General features: G+C 41.3%; 1 protein-coding gene across 2 annotated transcripts; it reads right to left on the bottom strand.

Annotated features, from left to right (window-relative positions):
• Positions 1 to 46: 46 nt before the first annotated feature.
• On the bottom strand, positions 47 to 17,545 carry gsna (gelsolin a). 2 transcript variants are annotated; one of them, XM_046374935.1, is made up of 17 exons: positions 17,380 to 17,545; positions 10,953 to 11,153; positions 9,693 to 9,847; positions 9,071 to 9,232; positions 8,729 to 8,878; positions 8,550 to 8,639; positions 8,101 to 8,233; positions 7,634 to 7,938; positions 7,411 to 7,544; positions 6,678 to 6,768; positions 6,462 to 6,488; positions 4,680 to 4,850; positions 3,467 to 3,641; positions 2,520 to 2,641; positions 2,092 to 2,169; positions 1,927 to 1,987; positions 47 to 920 (listed from the first exon to the last, which is right to left on the bottom strand). In XM_046374935.1, exons 2-17 carry the CDS (start codon positions 11,146 to 11,148, stop codon positions 751 to 753), a joined length of 2,220 nt encoding a protein of 739 aa, XP_046230891.1. In that variant the 5' UTR covers positions 11,149 to 11,153; positions 17,380 to 17,545; the 3' UTR covers positions 47 to 750. The 2 variants fall into 2 exon arrangements, with proteins under 2 accessions (XP_046230891.1, XP_046230892.1); XM_046374936.1 differs by lacking the exon at positions 6,462 to 6,488 and having other exon boundaries at positions 17,380 to 17,544.
• Positions 17,546 to 17,884: the final 339 nt, after the last annotated feature.

Genomic DNA, 17,884 nt, shown 5'->3' with positions numbered 1-17,884 from the left:
ATCAATGCTGCTATTAAGTGTTTGTGAAAGCGGAGACATGAAACACTTTTCACGTTTCATTTGGCTTTATTGAAATAGTAACGAAGCTTAGGGAAACCTTAAAGTGTCACAGAAGATATAACTGGGTTGTAAAGCAGCAAAGCGTCGCTTTCCTTTTACAGTTGGCCGTTGCAGCATCACATAACATCACATCCTGTGCAGTTATCTGGCTTTCTTTTTTTTTTCAAAAATAAATACAAGAAGCATCTAAACTCAAGGTACAAACATCATACCTGTAAAGGTACCTTTCTAAAAAAAAAAGAAGAAGAAGCAGGCTTACTGTAAACTAAAGGAAAGATATATTAAGGCATCTGTTGTATTGCTGTTTAAAAGAGATGTTTCCTTGGCAGTGAGTTTTCATTTCACTAGTGAACAGGTTGTATTGTTAACATATAAAATAAATGAAAATTAGCTACAGTAAAAATCAAAGTAGCAGACTGTACTGTAGTCTATGTGTCTGTTAAAGCTCTACTGGTCGGATTCTTAACAGGTATAAAGGCATCACTGTAGCACGTGAGACAAAGTGGATTAAAACACTGCTTCACTGACTTGTATCCCTTATAATCACAAAGTAAAAAAGAAACTTTTTCAGGCTTTTTGGCAGGTAAAAAAAAAAAAAAAAAAGTCTTCTAAGAGGAGCTCGGTGCTGGCAGCAGAGCGGGGGGGTCAAAGGTCAGGGCTGATAATATTGAGGGAGGGTCAGGTGAGATCTCACAGTGCCAATTCAGCCATTGCACGCTCCAGGGGGTCGCTGGTCCAGTAGTCGTAGTCCCAGCCCAGGAACCAGCCGGTGAAAGTGGGTGGCTCGAAGCCCTGCTTGATCTTAACGATGGGCGTCCTGCGGTCTCTGTTTGCTGGATCTGTCTCGATGTAGCGGACCGCTGAGGAGGATCAGGAACAGTTTGACTGAATGTTAGTCATAGGGTAAACATGATCCCGTGCACAGCAGAATAATGTGTATTTGCTTGCAGTTAAATAAGCAGAAAGGGAGGCAACAGAAGGGAAACCTGCTACTGACAAACTGTAAAAAATTGTGCTTCTACTAATATTAGGGAAATGAAATAAGAAATTTGTGATGGATAAAAAACATAGACAAATAAGCTCTAAATTATCTCATAGGTTTTCTTGAAACTAGGAAGCATCTTGCCTCTGTGCCAGAGGTGCACTTAAAGGAATAGTTCGACATTTTAAAAAAATACACTTCTTGCTGACAGGTAGATGGAGAGACTGATAACACACTCATGTCTGTACACTAAATATGAAGCTGGAGCAGGGAGACAGTTAACAGCTTAGCTTGTGCACATTTGCAAGTTGTGCAAAATGTTCCTAAATTGATAATTATGTCTAATTATGTCTTATTATAATTATGCCTTAGTTTAAAGGCCAGTCCTATCCTCAAAACAAGCAGAGCCATCTCTTTTTCTCTTGTAAGATGCTGGAGATCTGCAAACAAACACTATCCAATAATATGGCAGTCCTCAGACTTAACTGATTAATTAACAGGCCGAAAAGCTCTGTTTTACTATGCTTATCTGGTTGAATCCTGTATATGTGTTTTTTTTTTAATTTTGAAGAAAGAAAATGATAAAAAATTATAAGTGTTCTGTAAACTACCTCAGAGAAGTAAGAATGGAGTATTGTTTGAAATGGCTTTTTGTCCAACATCAGTGCCTGACCTCACAAATGCAATACTGCATAAATGTCTTGTGGAAAGCCTTGCCAGAAGAGTGGAAGCTGTTATAGCTGCAAAGTAGTCTGTGTATTTAGAATGCAATGCTATTAAAGTTCCTTTTGGTGTAATGGTCAAGTGGACAAGTACTTTTGTCTATATAGTGTATATAAATATTAGACTTTAATAATATAATTTTTTTCCGTAGATGTCCTTACCAGACGCCATTGATTCAGTCTTCTCTTCTTCTTGGGCCTCGTTTCCGATCCAGACAAACACCTAAAAATTGGGAACCTTTCAGTGTACGTCTTTCTTTCATTGCAGTGACTATGCTCTAAATCCACAAAGTATGGCTAAAATATTCAAAGCTCCGGTTTCTTTACCTGCTCCCAGGTGTCGAGGATCATGACATCATCTGTGGCGAGGTCGTCTTGGGTCATCTCCCCAGGTACCTCCTCAATCTAAGAGGAAGAGAAGGGGTCAGTGGAGCTGTACTGATGCGCTGTGTCCACAAAGTGCTTTGGAGCGTTTACAAACACACACATTTACGTTTTACAGACAATTATTCTGTCTGATTCTGTCTGAGTACCAACATCATCAACAAGAACATCCTTTTATTTCTGTTCCTTTCTGTGAAATGATCCTTTAATTCTGTAAAGCCCAAATAGAGAAAAACATGAGCATAAAACACTTTCAGCTCCATGTTCAGTCGTCCCTGCCATGTGCAATAAGCAGATATTAGTGCTGTATTTAATTTTGCAGCTGTGAACCTCAAGTGCAGCTTCAGAAGAAGCTCGAGTCAAAGACTTACGATGAAGTTTCCAGTCTTGTTGGAGCAGGCGAAGAGTCTGGGTGGGTGAGCGTCCATCTTGTCTCTGAGTCTGGTGGAAGTGCGATATTCTGCCTTTCCTCCCAGAGCCTCCCAGAACTGATCTGTAGAGGAGTTGTTAGTAGCAGTTTTATGCATTTGTAGCATTATGCCAACAGATTTGCTTAGCACAAAAACAACACACTGTGTATTTTCTGGACCAGGTGCACGTCTGTTTCTAAGCTAACTAACTCTGGTTTGTTCTCTATTAACTTGTGAAAGAGCAAACCCCACAGTCTGTCTGCCGTAACACACAAACCATAGCTTCAAAGACGCTGAAAAGCTCCACAGGGCTGATATGCAAGTGTCCATTAGTGCAGCTTTAAAGGCATACAAAGAGCTTTAAAAAATCTATTGTTTTTCAATCGGTATGAATTTTGAATCACAATGTGTTAAATAGGAAATGTTTAAAGCAATTAACATGCTGTTTCATTTACCATGTGACGAATCCAACATGTTTCTCATATGTGATTCACTGTGAGAATTTCGAATTAAAAAAGGTTCCAAACTATCGCAGACACTCAGAAACAAAACAATGGATTTCTGTTCTGTTCTGCTGGCCCTCAACTATTTATGAAAAATTGAATCAGTTTAGCCTGAGGTTTTATAGCAGAGAATCCAGTTTCTTCTTGAGCTTTGAAAGCAAATCACAAGATTACTGATAACATCTAAAGGGCTGATGCAATCAAGCCTCCTTTGTTTAAAGATAGATGAACACAAGCACTTGCTTTAACTGAAATACAAAAAGACAGCTATTTAGCTTGACATTAAAGCTCTGTTTTAACAGCTTGGCCACAGTGTGTATCCGATACAGCTACAACTCTGAGTACGTTAACTGAGTATGTACTGCGGAAGCACAGAAAAATGGAATATAATATGGTTTTGCTCACCAGTCTCCCCTCCCTCAGGCAGCTCGGAGGGCGACGCTCCCAGGATGTCGCACAGCTGCTGCGCTCCCTGCTTCTCTGTGTCACTGGCACCCACTCCCACCCACATGAAGGAGCCTCCGGGGGTCACCAGCACAAAAACGTCATTGGAGTTCAGCTGGGACGACGTTGCGTCAAGCTGCATGGATGCAGAGATATTATGGGTTACTGTGTCCAGTTCTGTTCTTTTTCATGCTGCACTCTTAAGAAGACTCTTTTTCTTTGTTTGGTTACATCATTCTCCTGACCTTTTTCTTTTTCTTTTTTTTTTTCTTTGTTTTTTTTGGTGATGCTGCTTTGAATTAGACGGAAAGCAGACCCTATTAAAGACCGTACGAGTTTGACTTTATGGTAAAACTAAAAGTTCTCCTTTCAATGCAACAAATATTATGATGTTCAAATATAAATTTTACGGTGCAACAAATTTGTGGAAAATTGGTTAATTCAGTTTGAATTAAAAAAAAAAGCCTTGAAGAGAGAGCATATCTTTGCAGCTGCAGAAGACCTGACTGTAAGAGTTTTGGAAACTTTTGTTGGTTTGTTGTTGTACTAAATAAAGTTAATTATTATTTTGCAGAGATATTTAACAGTAAAGATGGTGTTATTTTCTCCTTAACGCTAAAATAATCAAATACAAAAACCATAAAGTCTGTTTCTCCTAACCTTCCAACACCTCTGGCACGACTCAGTCCAATGGTTAGAACTCAAAACAGGTCACAAATATGTTTTTGAAAGCCTCATTCTAAAACAGCTGGCCACTGCCGTTTTTAGAAAATAGTATGCAATCAGGAGTAAACAGTCTATTTGCAGGAGAGTATTTTGAACAGAGGATCAATTCACATTCATTACTCTAATTACATTTACAGCAGCATGATGGTTTATGAGCCACTGAGTGATAACAGTGTGTAGGTTCATAGTAATGGACCAACACGTCACCCAGGGCAACAGTGAAGCTAAGAGATGTGTTTTTTTATAGTTTGTTTAAAAAGTGAATGAGATAAGACTTTATTATTGTTGTACTTACACAACAAAACTTGTTTGGTAGCTTTCAAAAACCAGCAGCAGTCAAAAAGAATCAAAAAAGATTAAAGTAGATAAAATCAAGATAAAATATAAATGAGATAAAAAAAGAAAAACTTACAGAGTCATACATACAGAATGACTTGTGTTCTCTTACCTCCACGGCTCTGGTGTGTCCTGCAGAGTTGGAGCGCACCTGGAAGAGTCGAGTCTCTGCAGGAGCAGACTGACCTCCTTCTCTGGACGTTCCTCCCTTGTACACCACCATGGGCTGTCCTCCAAACATGCTCATCAGATGGGCTGGCTCTTTCCCCTGCACCACCCTCACCTGGTACACAAGTGGCAAAGTTAAAACTCTAAAATGACAAGATGCTTGTTACAGTAATTCTCTTTGCAAAATACCTCATGCGTTTTGTGAATCATCCCAAGGTGTTGCAAACAAAGCACACCAGACATATGACACCATATGACACCAGACAAAATATGCTCATCAAATGAAAATTTTCTGCTGCAATCCCGACTATGGCCACAAGATGGCAGCGTGGATCTGAGCCACGTGTTCACAGTGTGTGCCACAAGGTGGTGGGTGTCAAGGTTTGTGAAATCAGGAGTGATGACGCAGGTTATGTCTATAAAAAAGATGTGTTGTATATATTTATGGCCGTTGGTTCTTGTCGTAAATCAGTCATTACCGCACATTATACTTATCCTCAGTTTACATGAGAGAATGGAGAAATAGTATTTAATCACTGATGAGTTTAAATAGCACAGCAATACACTTCCAAACTACAAACATTCCCAGCACTTGGGACTGTGCATCCTCTGTTATGATAAGAAACTGTCTGTCTGTTTGCCGTCAACATTTTCAGTTAGCTAGTTTTGCTCGCCTGAACAGCACAAACATCATGTTTAGGTTTTGTTATCTTACTTCAAATCTCTAGTTGATTAATTTGTCAAATTAAGTATATTTGGATACAAACTCTACATCTAAGGAAGTATCATTCTGGTACCTGCACCAAAACTTAGGCAGCCTTGTCGTATCAGGATTAGCCTAAAAATCAGCCCTCGCCAGGTATAATTAAAATCAAGTTTAATTTGACAAACTCAATACAAAAGTGGCTTGCAAGGCAGCCGTTCTCTGTTTTGAACGTGACAGGAGGGAAACATCTAGAGCTAACAAATATGACATCGGAAAAGGTTTCACACACTTCACGGTGTGTCTTTAAACCCAAAGTGCCCATAACAGCACTTCGGCTTGCTGTTCACACTGGCACCTCCTCATGTGCTGTGACAAGGGACAAAATCCACATTCCTCCTCCTGCACGAGCATACATTCCAAACTGAAAGTGACAAATCAAGTGTGTCTTATCCCTTTAACACACACACACACACACACAACATGAACAGAGTGGTTGCACATGCAAAGTAAAGACACACATGAGTGACGTGTGTGCGCAGAACACAGAAATGAATAAAGACTCACATGGTTACAGAGCCAGGACTCACTCTCAACAATTAAGTTCTCACACTGATCTTGTTTCATGATCTCCACAGTTTTTTATTAAACTCTAACATAAGCACTCACTGACAAGTTAAACCATCATCACGCTGGTCACAGGGCTGTTTATGCGGAAGTTTGTGTGGGGCAGACAGAGCTGGCGACAGAGGAAGAGGGAGCCTCCCATTAACATCCACAGCGAAATGTCCTGTTTGTCTTTGTGTTTGGTTTCACTATGAAGTTAACTCATTATGACATTAATTAAGTCTTAAAGGAGACCAAAAAATGAAGATAATATCCCGTTGGAAAACCAAGATATACATATTCATCCGAAATGTGAGAAAGGAAGTTGTCATTGTTTTGTTTCTTCTAGGCTCTGGACAAAACCATGTGAGTCATTTTGGGAGGCTGAGGAGCAGGAAAGTAAGGGAGGAAAAATACCTGAGTGGTTATAGGAGCACCAACAACCTGAAGACACAGAAAAGGTTGGAAACCAAAGGGGACAGAAGCAGCAGCAGTGAAACCATTAAGGAGAGGAGAAGGATGGAAAGGTCAGGGAGGAGGTGGCTGTGCTGAGTAAGCCAGAGCACAGCACAGACTTTAATGACATGAACGATAAGATGAGTATAAGCTCATTACAGGAACAATGCGTCTTACCTGCACAGGACCACCGCCGAGCTCTTCATCCAGCTGAGCACTGAGGATCGCACAGGCCCCAATTTCATCCTGGCTGGAGTCCATGCCCTGCCTGGGAAACAATTCAATGCATTGTCATTGCAATGAACAAGATCAGAGGCACAAAATGGGGCTCGGTGTGCGCTCACAATGGAATGGAATTTTCAAAACACTTATCTTGAAAATGTGGTAACCAGCCTCCTAGATTTGATTGTAACTGCTTTGAAACTCACCCATCTGCTGAGCTCTTTGTTTTCAAAATTCTGAACTCAGCAGCAGTTTGTTTTACCGGTCTGATAATTTAAAAATATTATTCACGCGTTCTAACTGTTCAATGGAAAATGAATATGTAGACTATTTCCTTAATTTACTGATGCTTAAATGTATGTAATATTGTTCCTTTGCACTACTAGTCATCAAAAAATCCAAAGGGTACCTTTAACTTCCGAATCACACATCGCTGGTGTTATAAAGTATTAGAAGCACATTTCTAGTATTGACTCCTGACTGCTCTCAACACAGTCTCAGTCATTAAATCCTCCTTTAATCCCACATCTCATATTCACCATTTCAGCAGAATTAACATGTAAAATCACTGAATCACTGACAGCTTTAAACTGGTTCAGCCACTTCCAACCGGCAAATGTCGTTACAACAAAATCTCACTTAAATCGGATTTATCTGACATCAGACCGTTAGTCTCTCGTATTCTCACCACATGTAGATGATGTGTCCCTGACGTCCTCCGTGACGGTAGTTGTAAAGGATGATGTAACTGTCTCCTCCGTAAAACTGTCCATATGTGGATGGATCCACTGGCACCTTGTCAGACCCCTCAATACGCCAGATCTGTCATGAAACAAACCAAGAAAAACCTCTCTCTACCTCTCCTCTCTGAGAAAGTACAAGGTACAAATGTCCAGTCTTCGTCCTCTCACCTGTTTCTCTCCGCTGCCGTCATCCACCATGCCGTGCTGGGCGGCCATGGCGGCAGAGTCATGCAGGCTGGAGGCGTCAAAGGGCACCTTCTCGATCTTGGCGATGCTGTTAGCGATGTAGGCCACGCCCAGGCCCACTGTCTGATCTTTATCCCTCCAGTTTTTGAAGAACTGCTTGAAGAGCGGCGTCTCTCCCATCTCTGGCAGGATCTGGATCTGAGTGTGTTTGGGGTAACCCATCTTCTTGATGAATTCGTCTGCTGCTTTCATGGCCGCTTTTCGCTCGTCCATGTTGGCATCTTTGCCTGTAAACAAGACAAAAGATAGGTGAGGTAAGGATTATTACATCAACTGAGAGTTATTTTTTTAAAACTGTTTACACAAATAGTGAAATATGGAATTACAGCCAGCAGCCGGTTAGCTTAGCATAGCATAAACACTGAAAGTAGGAGGAAACAGCTAGCTACCTTTCCAGACGAAGATCCTTCCATCGGAGCCGTGGTCTAGAATGAAGCATTCACCAGATTCCAGGGCGCTCTGAGCGAACGGGTTCTCTGCTGCCACCAAAGTGATGGTCATCCCTCCACTGGCATTGGACACCTGCAGGTGGGGATGAAATGAGAGAGGGATTGATTCGAGGCATGCAGAGTCACTTTTGTGAGATTTAATGATCCAAGAGCCGCTTAAAGTGAAAGACTGTTCAGGTTACACTTCCTCCTTCTGGGCTTCTGAACTTGGTAATTGTAGACTTTGTCATAATTATTTCTAGCAAACGGATCTACGTTTGAATTACAAGCTTGTATTTCATTGTCAAAATGAAGAGAAGTTTTACCTTAAAAAAAATCATAAGCCCTTAATAATGTATTATAAGAGATATTAAATAGGAAAAAAGTGTCTGAGATGTTACTTCTCTCACCTTGTAGAGTTTTGCCCTCTTCCTGTTTGAAGCATCAGCTGTGACGTCATCAGAAGCTCCGGCAGGCAGATCTGGCTTGGGACCCAGCACCTGAGGACAGGAGCGAAGATTTTAACACAAAGGTCACGCTGACATGTCATATGTTCTCAGATTGTTCTCAGATGATTCACAGATCTCACCTCTAACATCTTCTCTCTCTCTGCCCCGTCATCACAGACATAAACCCGAGCCCGTCCACTGCGCTCGTTGTCACGGATACCCTTGGCGACCTGAGTAGCCTTTAGCTTCTCAAAGCGGTTGCTCTGGGAGCCACACCACTGATAAATCTCCTGTACAGGAAGAGGAAGAGCAAATTGCAAAGCAGTTCAAGAAAATACTTCCTGAGTTTACAATAATTAAAACCCCTTTTCCCATAATCATTATAGCTTAACCTCTACAAACAAAAAGTCACAGCGAAAGTAACAATCACATCACGTTATTATGCTAATACTGATCTGCTTTAGCTGCTCAGTCTGACTCACATCTCCCAGGTCCAGGATGAAGCAGTCTCCCTGGTTGAAACTGTCCCAGCTGACTGGCACCTCCGTTGCCCGGACAACACGACGGCCTTTGACCTGGAGCACCCGCTGCACGGTCACCTCGTTAGTGACAACATGCTTGAACCCAGAAGCCACGCCCCCTTTCTGGAAGACAAGACTTGCATTTTAAAATAAAATCCCCCCCCTTTTAAGAAAAGTGGCTGCGACTTCGAGAAATAATAATTGGGATTTTCATAAATTTGACTGATAAAATAATTTCATCATGACAGACTGCATCACATATCACACAGAACGACAAAATTAAGCCTCACAGTTAAAATGGTGTCTTCAGCCTTACAGAAAAACAAAAGAATTTTAATGGTTACTTAAAAGTTTAAATAACTGATTGCCAAAATGACAGTCAACAATAACTGGATCTTCCATTTTACAGAGAATGAATCATAGAAATGCAGTTTATGTTTGAACATATGATGAAATATAATGGTAAAAATGGAAACGAATGTGCAGAAATACTTTGGACATAACATTACATATACGTGATCTCAGGGATAAATTGAATAAATCTTATTTCTAGTAGGCAGAGGTTTTACAGTTGAGATCTTACCATGTATTTGATTCCAGACTTGAAGTAGCCAAGAAAGGTTTTGGACTCGTGTCCCTGGACTTCACGATACTGGATAGGTTTCCCCCCAAGGAAATCGTCCATTTGGACTGTAAAGATGGCCGCCGAGCCTCTCTCATCCTGGGTACAGAAATCACCTGTGCCAGAAAAACCATAGGCGTGCTCCATGTTAATCCTGGTCCTTATTTTATCTCAGCAGCAGTCATATTGTACATCTACCCAGAGAGCCGAATTTGTGTTAAGCAAATCGGCTCCCCGAGGACTCAGTGACTCAGGAGATCGATGAGCAGCGGGGAGAGGGGGGTCAGATCCCAGCAGACACATTAATACATGCAACCTTATTCTATTTCTGGTCGCACAGAGTAGTTCTGCAGCATGAGGGAGAGTTACATCATATCCTGTTTATTGGTAAATGCTGTTTCCATGATCAATTAAGCTGACTAAAAGCTCATTGAATCAATAAGGAAAAAAAGGCACAAATCAGTTTCTTATTTTCCTGTGTTTTGCTTCAGGCTAAATCCTAAAAAGTCACTCTGTCAGACACCCCCCCTTTTTTTTCTGTCAGCACTCATCTACAAGAGTAAACTTTGGGTTTTGTCTGACCCACATACCAATCAGACACTGACTATGGATTTCACTATGGATTTCAATTTGAAATTGAAAAAAGTGACGTTACATTTGTGGCGCTGCTCAGTGAAAACCTGATTACATGGCTGAATGATTACATTCACTGGTTGAGAAAAGTCTTCGATGTATTAGGTTAAAAAGATAAATGAAATCATCTAAAACACTTAAGAAGTAGACATTTTGGAGATCCATGGTTTTCATTGGTGTATGTGTCTCTGCATCGAACAAGGAAATAAGGCAACAAACAATTTTAGAGGCTGATCTCGGGAAATAGGATAACACACAACAGAAACATAGAGCACAACAGCATCAGTTGGGTAAACACTGCAACACTGTCAAAAGCACAGATACACACTGTCACCTGCTTTGCAAGTCAAACAGGATCATATCTGCACTGGAAAACTGAGATCAGCTCTTTTACATTTGATGCTACGTGCGCGGAAACAAGAAAACACACCCAAAAAAAACAAATGTTTGTCCTTTTCCCCCTTACATCACCCTCTGAACGGGACTCTGATCAGTCAATCACAAAGAAGGAAAACTTCTGCAAAATGACATCCAATCTCTCCCCTCTGCTGCAGGAACACATAGTAACATCTGTCTTGCTACACTCACCCAACCAGAAGTGAAGGTCGTACTGCAGGTTTCCTGAGCGCTGTTTGATGGTGTTGAGGATGAGGTAGGCGTCGCCGGTGTAAAATCCACCGTACAGGTTCTCAGGAACGGGTACCAGGTCAAAATTCTCCACCCTCCACACCTGGAGGCCCGGCTTCTGTCCGGCCTGCTCGAACTGGGGGTGGTGCGCTGCCATTGTGCCTGCAGGAAAAATAAGATTTAGCGATTTTCTCCTTTACAGGCCTAAACGTCCAGATGTGTTGCCACGGCAATAAGCAAGTGGTCAAATATTGCAGCTAGTCGCAAAGTTGCAGACCTTTTAAAAGGAAGACTGGGTCTCCCTGTTGGTGAGATGTTTGCTCTGGAAAACATAACACCACTCCCTTTGAGGCTGAGTTGTTGCCATGGATACAAAGATAAAGTTTAGGATTATAGTTAGATATTAATGCACAGCTGGGTGAGTCACTGGTGCTCTGAGCTCAGGGTGTTTCCCTCAGTGAACAGGAAGAAGTAGTCCTGGCAGTTCTGACTCAAGCTTGTCATAACTGCCAGAGATGGTGGCAAAACAAACACTGTCTATAATTATATACAGGAAAGGTCTGGTGTTTTCTGTTACTGTGCCTGTGAGCTACATGCACATGTGCACATAGCCACAAATACCTGGAATCTGTGCATGGGAAATTTTTTTGTCACTCACAAAATTAAAGATAAAATGTCTTGGAATTTGAGCCTTCTCAAGTGAGACTTAAGGCTTTACTTGTAAAGACATCTTCAAAACATTGAAAAACATATGTAAAACAGTACAAAACCAAATTTGACAGAAAACACTACTAGTTCTATCAAGTCTGGATGCTGAACATTATGAGCAAAATTCATATTTTGCCTGAACGACTTGAAACTTTAACAAATCAGAGTAACTCTATCACACTCACATAAAAAACTCTTCAGGCCAATATTGCCATGGTAGTCCTAATCAATGCCAGGCCTGGTCCAGTGCCACCAGAGGTATTAAAGAGTATTCCAGTATTTAGTACTGCACTTCCATTAAGTCGTTTTGTTAGAGACACTTTAATAAGCAAGGTCACAATCAAAGCAGAGAAGGTGAAGCTCTAAAAACACTGGATCCCACACTTCCTATAACGCATGTTTTACAAAGAATCAGGTGACGTGACTTCTTTTCTCAGACGTCTCAGGAGCTACAGGAGACATACATTATATTATACAAATGTTTTCACAGTACCTCACATAAAGTGACTATGAAAAGTACAGCAGGTGGAGTGCCCCTTTAAAGGGGCTGAAACCTAGCACTATCTCTACCACTTTACAAATCTGTGCTCTCGCAGTACATGTAATGCTATGGCACAGCCCTGATGGACACATCAGCAGTCAGACACGGGTCCAGCCACCTCCCAAACACTCCTACCCAAACGTTCATGCACACACATACCCTACACTTGTGCCATAACTGAGAGCATAAAAGACATGTGGTGCCTTCAAGCAGGTGCCTGTGCTGCACTGGATTACAACCCACTGGCCTCTCAGTAGCATCTGCGGATGCTTGAAATTTGTAACATAGGAGCTGAGTTTCCTGTTTAAGTCTTTGTTATGTGTATCTGGAGATTATTTGTGGAACGCATAATGAAGACCAATGAGGGACTCATTTTAATTTGTTAAGTATTTTATAACTGCTAAAGATCATAACTATGAAAATAACCACAATTTTCCTTTAATACATTTTGTGCTAATGTTCTTATATAAGAAGTTACTTTGACATGTACAGGGTTATTTTTACACTGTGTTTTTGCTGCTTTTATTTAAGAAAAAAGCTTCCACCTCCGGCTACTGTTTCGTGGTTAGACCTAATGTTGGCCATGTTACACAGAGTACACAGACCACAACATGAAACAATAATTTTACAAAAATGCAAAAGTAAACAGATGTGTCTTGTGAGATTTTGCAGCAGACTCTGGTCCACACCAATTATTAACTGCTCCCCACAGAACACAGCACCTGCAGAAGGAGCGAAAATAAATCATCTTAAGTGAAACTGTTCTCAAATTAGAACCCAAACTCTCTGAAAAGGTGCATTTCTTCTTTATTTTACTTGCTCATGTAAATGATGATGTGGTTTACCACTAGACATGCAAACCATTAGTCTTCTTAACAGTAAAGAGCTGTTGATAAAACTCAGGTTCAGGTATTGCGAAAAATGTAAAAACCAGAGGTTATGCAGTTCAAAATGGACACAGTCCAGTTTTCCACAGGAACGCTGCTTGGACCAATTGCCTCTAAATTTGCATGACTAACTGTCCACACTGGAGCAAGAATGGCCCATTCTTCTAGGCGGCCGTCTGCCCACAAACATGGCAGGAATCCGCTCCCGACCCTGGAACGGGGAAGTGGCTTAGAATTTATGCAACCAGGCCAAGAAATGTGGGGTTCCTTCTTCTCCATTTCTGCTCTCCTCTTATGCAACAGCCAGACTAACTGCACAGTATTTTGTATCTATGGTATATTTCAGCATGGACACGTAAGTAGATAATTTTGGCCACCTTTCCTGATTTCGAATGGATTACAAGTCAGCAAAAGTGGCTGTCTGCTAGATTTCTGAGTTATTTGGATCTATGCAGACCTAGTCCATTTGTAGCTCCTTTAGACTTCACAAGAAAATTGACAGAGTCAAAACAGCAATACTGTAGCCAAAACAACTGGGTACCCTGAGTCATACAAGGCTGTGCACCATCTGAGCTTCCATGACACTGCACTTCATATGTCCATTTTTGGCCAGACAAAGAGAAACTGGGGCCACTGCACAATTCCACTGGGGCCGTTAAAGCTTGGGTATGCGGAAAACTGAATTTTCCTACAGTCGTTCTACGGCAGTCTAGTGGAGCCTCCTGCCTGGAGACACTTGAATGGTATACAAAGTCAGACAGCAAATCTGCAGCACTTGCAGTATTATTTACCTTAGTAATTTGTCAAACCTGAAAAAAACAAACAATATAGACAAACATCAGCTTAAATGGAAATATTGTTACACTGATCCATGATAATAGTGAATTTAGTGGTCCAAGCTAGCATCACTAAGTATTACACGAACAGTTTGGACATCTAATATGTTAAAATGCATTTAAATGAGGAAGCTAGCACGTCCTGCAGACTGCTATTTCCCAAACGTATGGGGAACCATTTAAAACCCCTGCAGTGAGAGCATACAATAACTTTATGTTCTCAAACAGCAGGTTATAAATCAGTAACTTCTGCTTGAGTTGATATATAGCAATTCATTAATCTAAACTGGCACGGCCAGCAATAAAACAGCTTGTATGCAGAGGCATTAACGCTGAGATGGATACAGCAGAGAAATGAACTTAAATTTGAAACCAAAGTAGCACAGAGCACATTGGAAAACTGTGGTCAAGAGCAAGAGGAAAACCTGTCATTTCAGTTTTCAATTCATAACTACAGTTGAAGTAAAGTTTTACATGAGTGCTTCTTTGTAGTTTAAGTTTTCATGATTCAGTCCCTATCATGAACATACTGTATGTGATGCTTTCCAATTGCCTGAAAATAGACATGCTTGTTAAAGAAGTCTTTTCATCCAGCAGCAGGCGCATACCTTTACTCTGAACATGTCACTTTTGTGCGACCTCTCATTCTGAAGATCTTTGTTTCTGTGGCACCAAATAAATATGAATGCCTGTAATCTTCCCCTCTGATGGAGAGAAATGTAGTCTGTCTCTGCGCATCAAAGCTGTTTTATTCCTCAGTTAGACACTTGTACTGGCTGTGACTTAATAAAGCAAACATCAGAAGGAATACACACCTGAATCACCTCACACTTTGAAGAATGGAGGGGAAGAAGGTGAATAGAACCTTTTTTTTTTTTTTTACAGATTGGAATATATTTGTGCAACGCTTTGTTGAATGAAATAATAACCGCTGAACGTTTTTGGCAGCTCCACACTGGGAGCCTGATTCATGGAGGGGTAGTTCGCTTGACTCAACACACACATACAGCTACAGGTTTAAATAGAACATGTCACGTGCCCCTTCACAGGCATGCTGGGAAAAGCAGATGGTGTCTGCAGGCCAACTCGCAACCTCCGCAGGGCCGGAGGGACTCTTACTTACAACACTGTCACTGTAAGCTTGTTCCCCCTTCGCCTCCAGATGAACATGGAGTGAGTCTGTCATTCCAGCCTCAGTTATGTGATCCCCTCCCCCATTTTTCACCACCCTCTCTTTTGTGTCTCCCTTCGCTCGAGGCCTGTGTGAAAGCTCAAAACTTGATCCACCGTGCAGATAGCAACACTGGATTCACATGATGTTTTCAGCCCTTGTGATTCGTCTGCTGGTGTTCCACTTCAACAACAACCATTTTATCTGTAAAATCTTAATTTATGGGCTTCTGTCCCAAAAAAAGAGATTCCTCCTTCTTCCCTTTTCCTCCGATTCTTGATGATTCATCTTCTCCATGCAGGCTGCTCTCTGCCTCTTGAGGGCTGGAACGTTGCCCTGCAGTTCACTCAGCCCTACAGTCCTTCATAGTTGCTCTGCTTCCCTTCTAACTGTTTACACAGTGGAAGACAAAGACAATTAAAATGGCCGTTTATGATTTTGTATTAGCTGCTCTGATATATAGATGGTTATTACAGGATATGAGAGGGTTATTTCAGGAAAACTCTTTATAATTTGTATCCAGTTGTGTTCACTTAATTAATCATATCAAGTGTAGATATATATATATATATATATATATATATATAACAAAATGGCATCTCGTGTAGTTGACATTGACAATACAATGTGATTCTCAAAAATTTGCACTTAACATGTGATTTAACTTCAATGTCTGCAGATAATGTCCCACATGCAAAGCAGCTAGAGGACACGATGTGTGTTCTGATCTGAGTGGTGTTTTTCTTTTCCCCAACTGGAAAGACATTTACTATATTGAAATCAATGGGAAATCCTCCAACTTGTCTCCTCTGAATGAGTGTTTTGGTTGAGATTGAGTTAGTGTCTCATGTAGACCATTTGCCCCTACCAACTGTGACCCATTTAACTGTCCCCAAATGACTCACATGAGCATTTTCAGATCTGTCACACTGATCATTTAGGTTGGTTATGGTTTCGGCAAATCAAAGGACTTGGACGGTGAAGCGATTGCAATGCTAAACAAAGATTAATGGTTTGGTAACCTAGAGAGCTGTAATTTCAATTCAGACATCTTCTGACCTGAAAATCACCTAATTGGTGTTTACTGATATTGCATAGCAAACAACCCTGTCTCCTCCACTTTTTGTGGCAGCATGACAATGTCACACCACCTCCGCTTTTACAAAGCGAGAGAGGACGTGGAAGGCAGTCATTGCATGACTGCATAACCGCAAAGGGCATCTTGTCAGGAGATGTAAACATAGCCTATGTTCACCTTTTTGAAGTTAATACCTACGCTGATGTTTTTTTATGTGGAATTTCTGGCTCAAGTAGCTGACACACATTACAGCAAGGGTAAAACACGATGTCTTTCTACTAAAACAAAACACTGCATTTCTGGTCTGTTTTCCCATTATTCAGAAAATGGAGACTATGCTGACATACAAACATTGACAGCAGTTCAGCTGTCCTGCCCTCCTGCACAGACAAGGACAAAAAGCGGGCATACAGTTGTTTGAGGCTTATATCTAAATCTGAAGTGGGGTGTAGTACAGTTGGTGGGCTCAGGCATCCTATAATCTCTGTCCGTCTAACAGCTGAGTGTGAATCGGACACAGCGCTTTCTGATTGGCTAACAAAGGTCTGTCTTTATCTCTTCCTCATGCAGTCTCACACACACACATGCTGTCTGACACACTCACTTGTGACTAAGTTCCTCAGTCCCACTATTTGGTTGTGTGTTTCTTTGGCAACCAGTGATGTATTTAAATGAACATACAGCTGCTGTGGAAAATCTCACAACTTTTAGGTGAGATGTTCAAAGAAATTACTTGACTTTTTCCTTGCAATGAAACAAAACATAGCCTGTTTTGGGTTTTAGTATCACACATGGCAGGGCTGAACACACTTTAAACAGTTAAATGTGACCAATGCCTGTGGCCACACAGCGTTTCTTGTCATCATCATTCAGGGTTTGCAGTGCCTGCCCATATATGGCAGCAGCTGCGTTGCAGTTTTGACAATAAAGGCTGGGTTTACACTTTATTGGATGAGCTAGAAAAAGTAAGATTCAAGAAAACCATATTTACACGTTGAAAAAAAAAAGCCCAAACCTTTCCTCTTTCTTCCCAGCATATCAAACCTTTTGTTTCAATCGGCACAGAAACTAACGGTTCATTCCATTGTAATTAAGGCATCAAATTAACAATCTGTGCTACAGACTGTAGACGACTGTGTCATTGAAGAAACGGGGGATTTAACGTACCTGAGCGTGTAGGTTGTGATAGAGCACGGGCACACGGAGTGGTGTGGACTTTACTGAGCCGCGGTGAGCGCTTCTAGCTGCAGCGGGAGCAGAGAGGCGTCGAGTCGGCGTGGCGGCGGAGAGATGAGCCGCTGTTTATTCTGGCCCGGGACACTCCCCGTTATGACACTCCCACGGCCGGCCTGCTGCACCGCCTGCAGAGGGGCGGCTGGCACGTGGGCGCGCACACGCACATGCACACTTATGCATATATCAGTCTGTCTAACCAGTTTTCTATTTATCTAACCATCTATCTCTATCAGTCTGTTCATGTGTGCTCCAGGTTTTTTTGGTGGAGTGATTTTTTAACACTGTGCCATCACGGTGAGCATGTTGCTCTAATTAAACAGACATAATGTATAGGTAGGTCTGAGCACTTTAATAGTTATACATTATAAAATAACAGAGAAGTTAGAAATTGAGCATCGTAATCAGAAACTGAATGCAGAGCTGCTTTGTTCTGCAG

This window comes from Scatophagus argus, chromosome 20, assembly GCF_020382885.2.
Source record: "Scatophagus argus isolate fScaArg1 chromosome 20, fScaArg1.pri, whole genome shotgun sequence".
Taxonomy (NCBI): domain Eukaryota; kingdom Metazoa; phylum Chordata; class Actinopteri; family Scatophagidae; genus Scatophagus; species Scatophagus argus.
The sequence above is the reverse complement of the archived record's forward strand: the minus strand, read 5'-3'. Positions and strand labels throughout refer to the sequence as shown.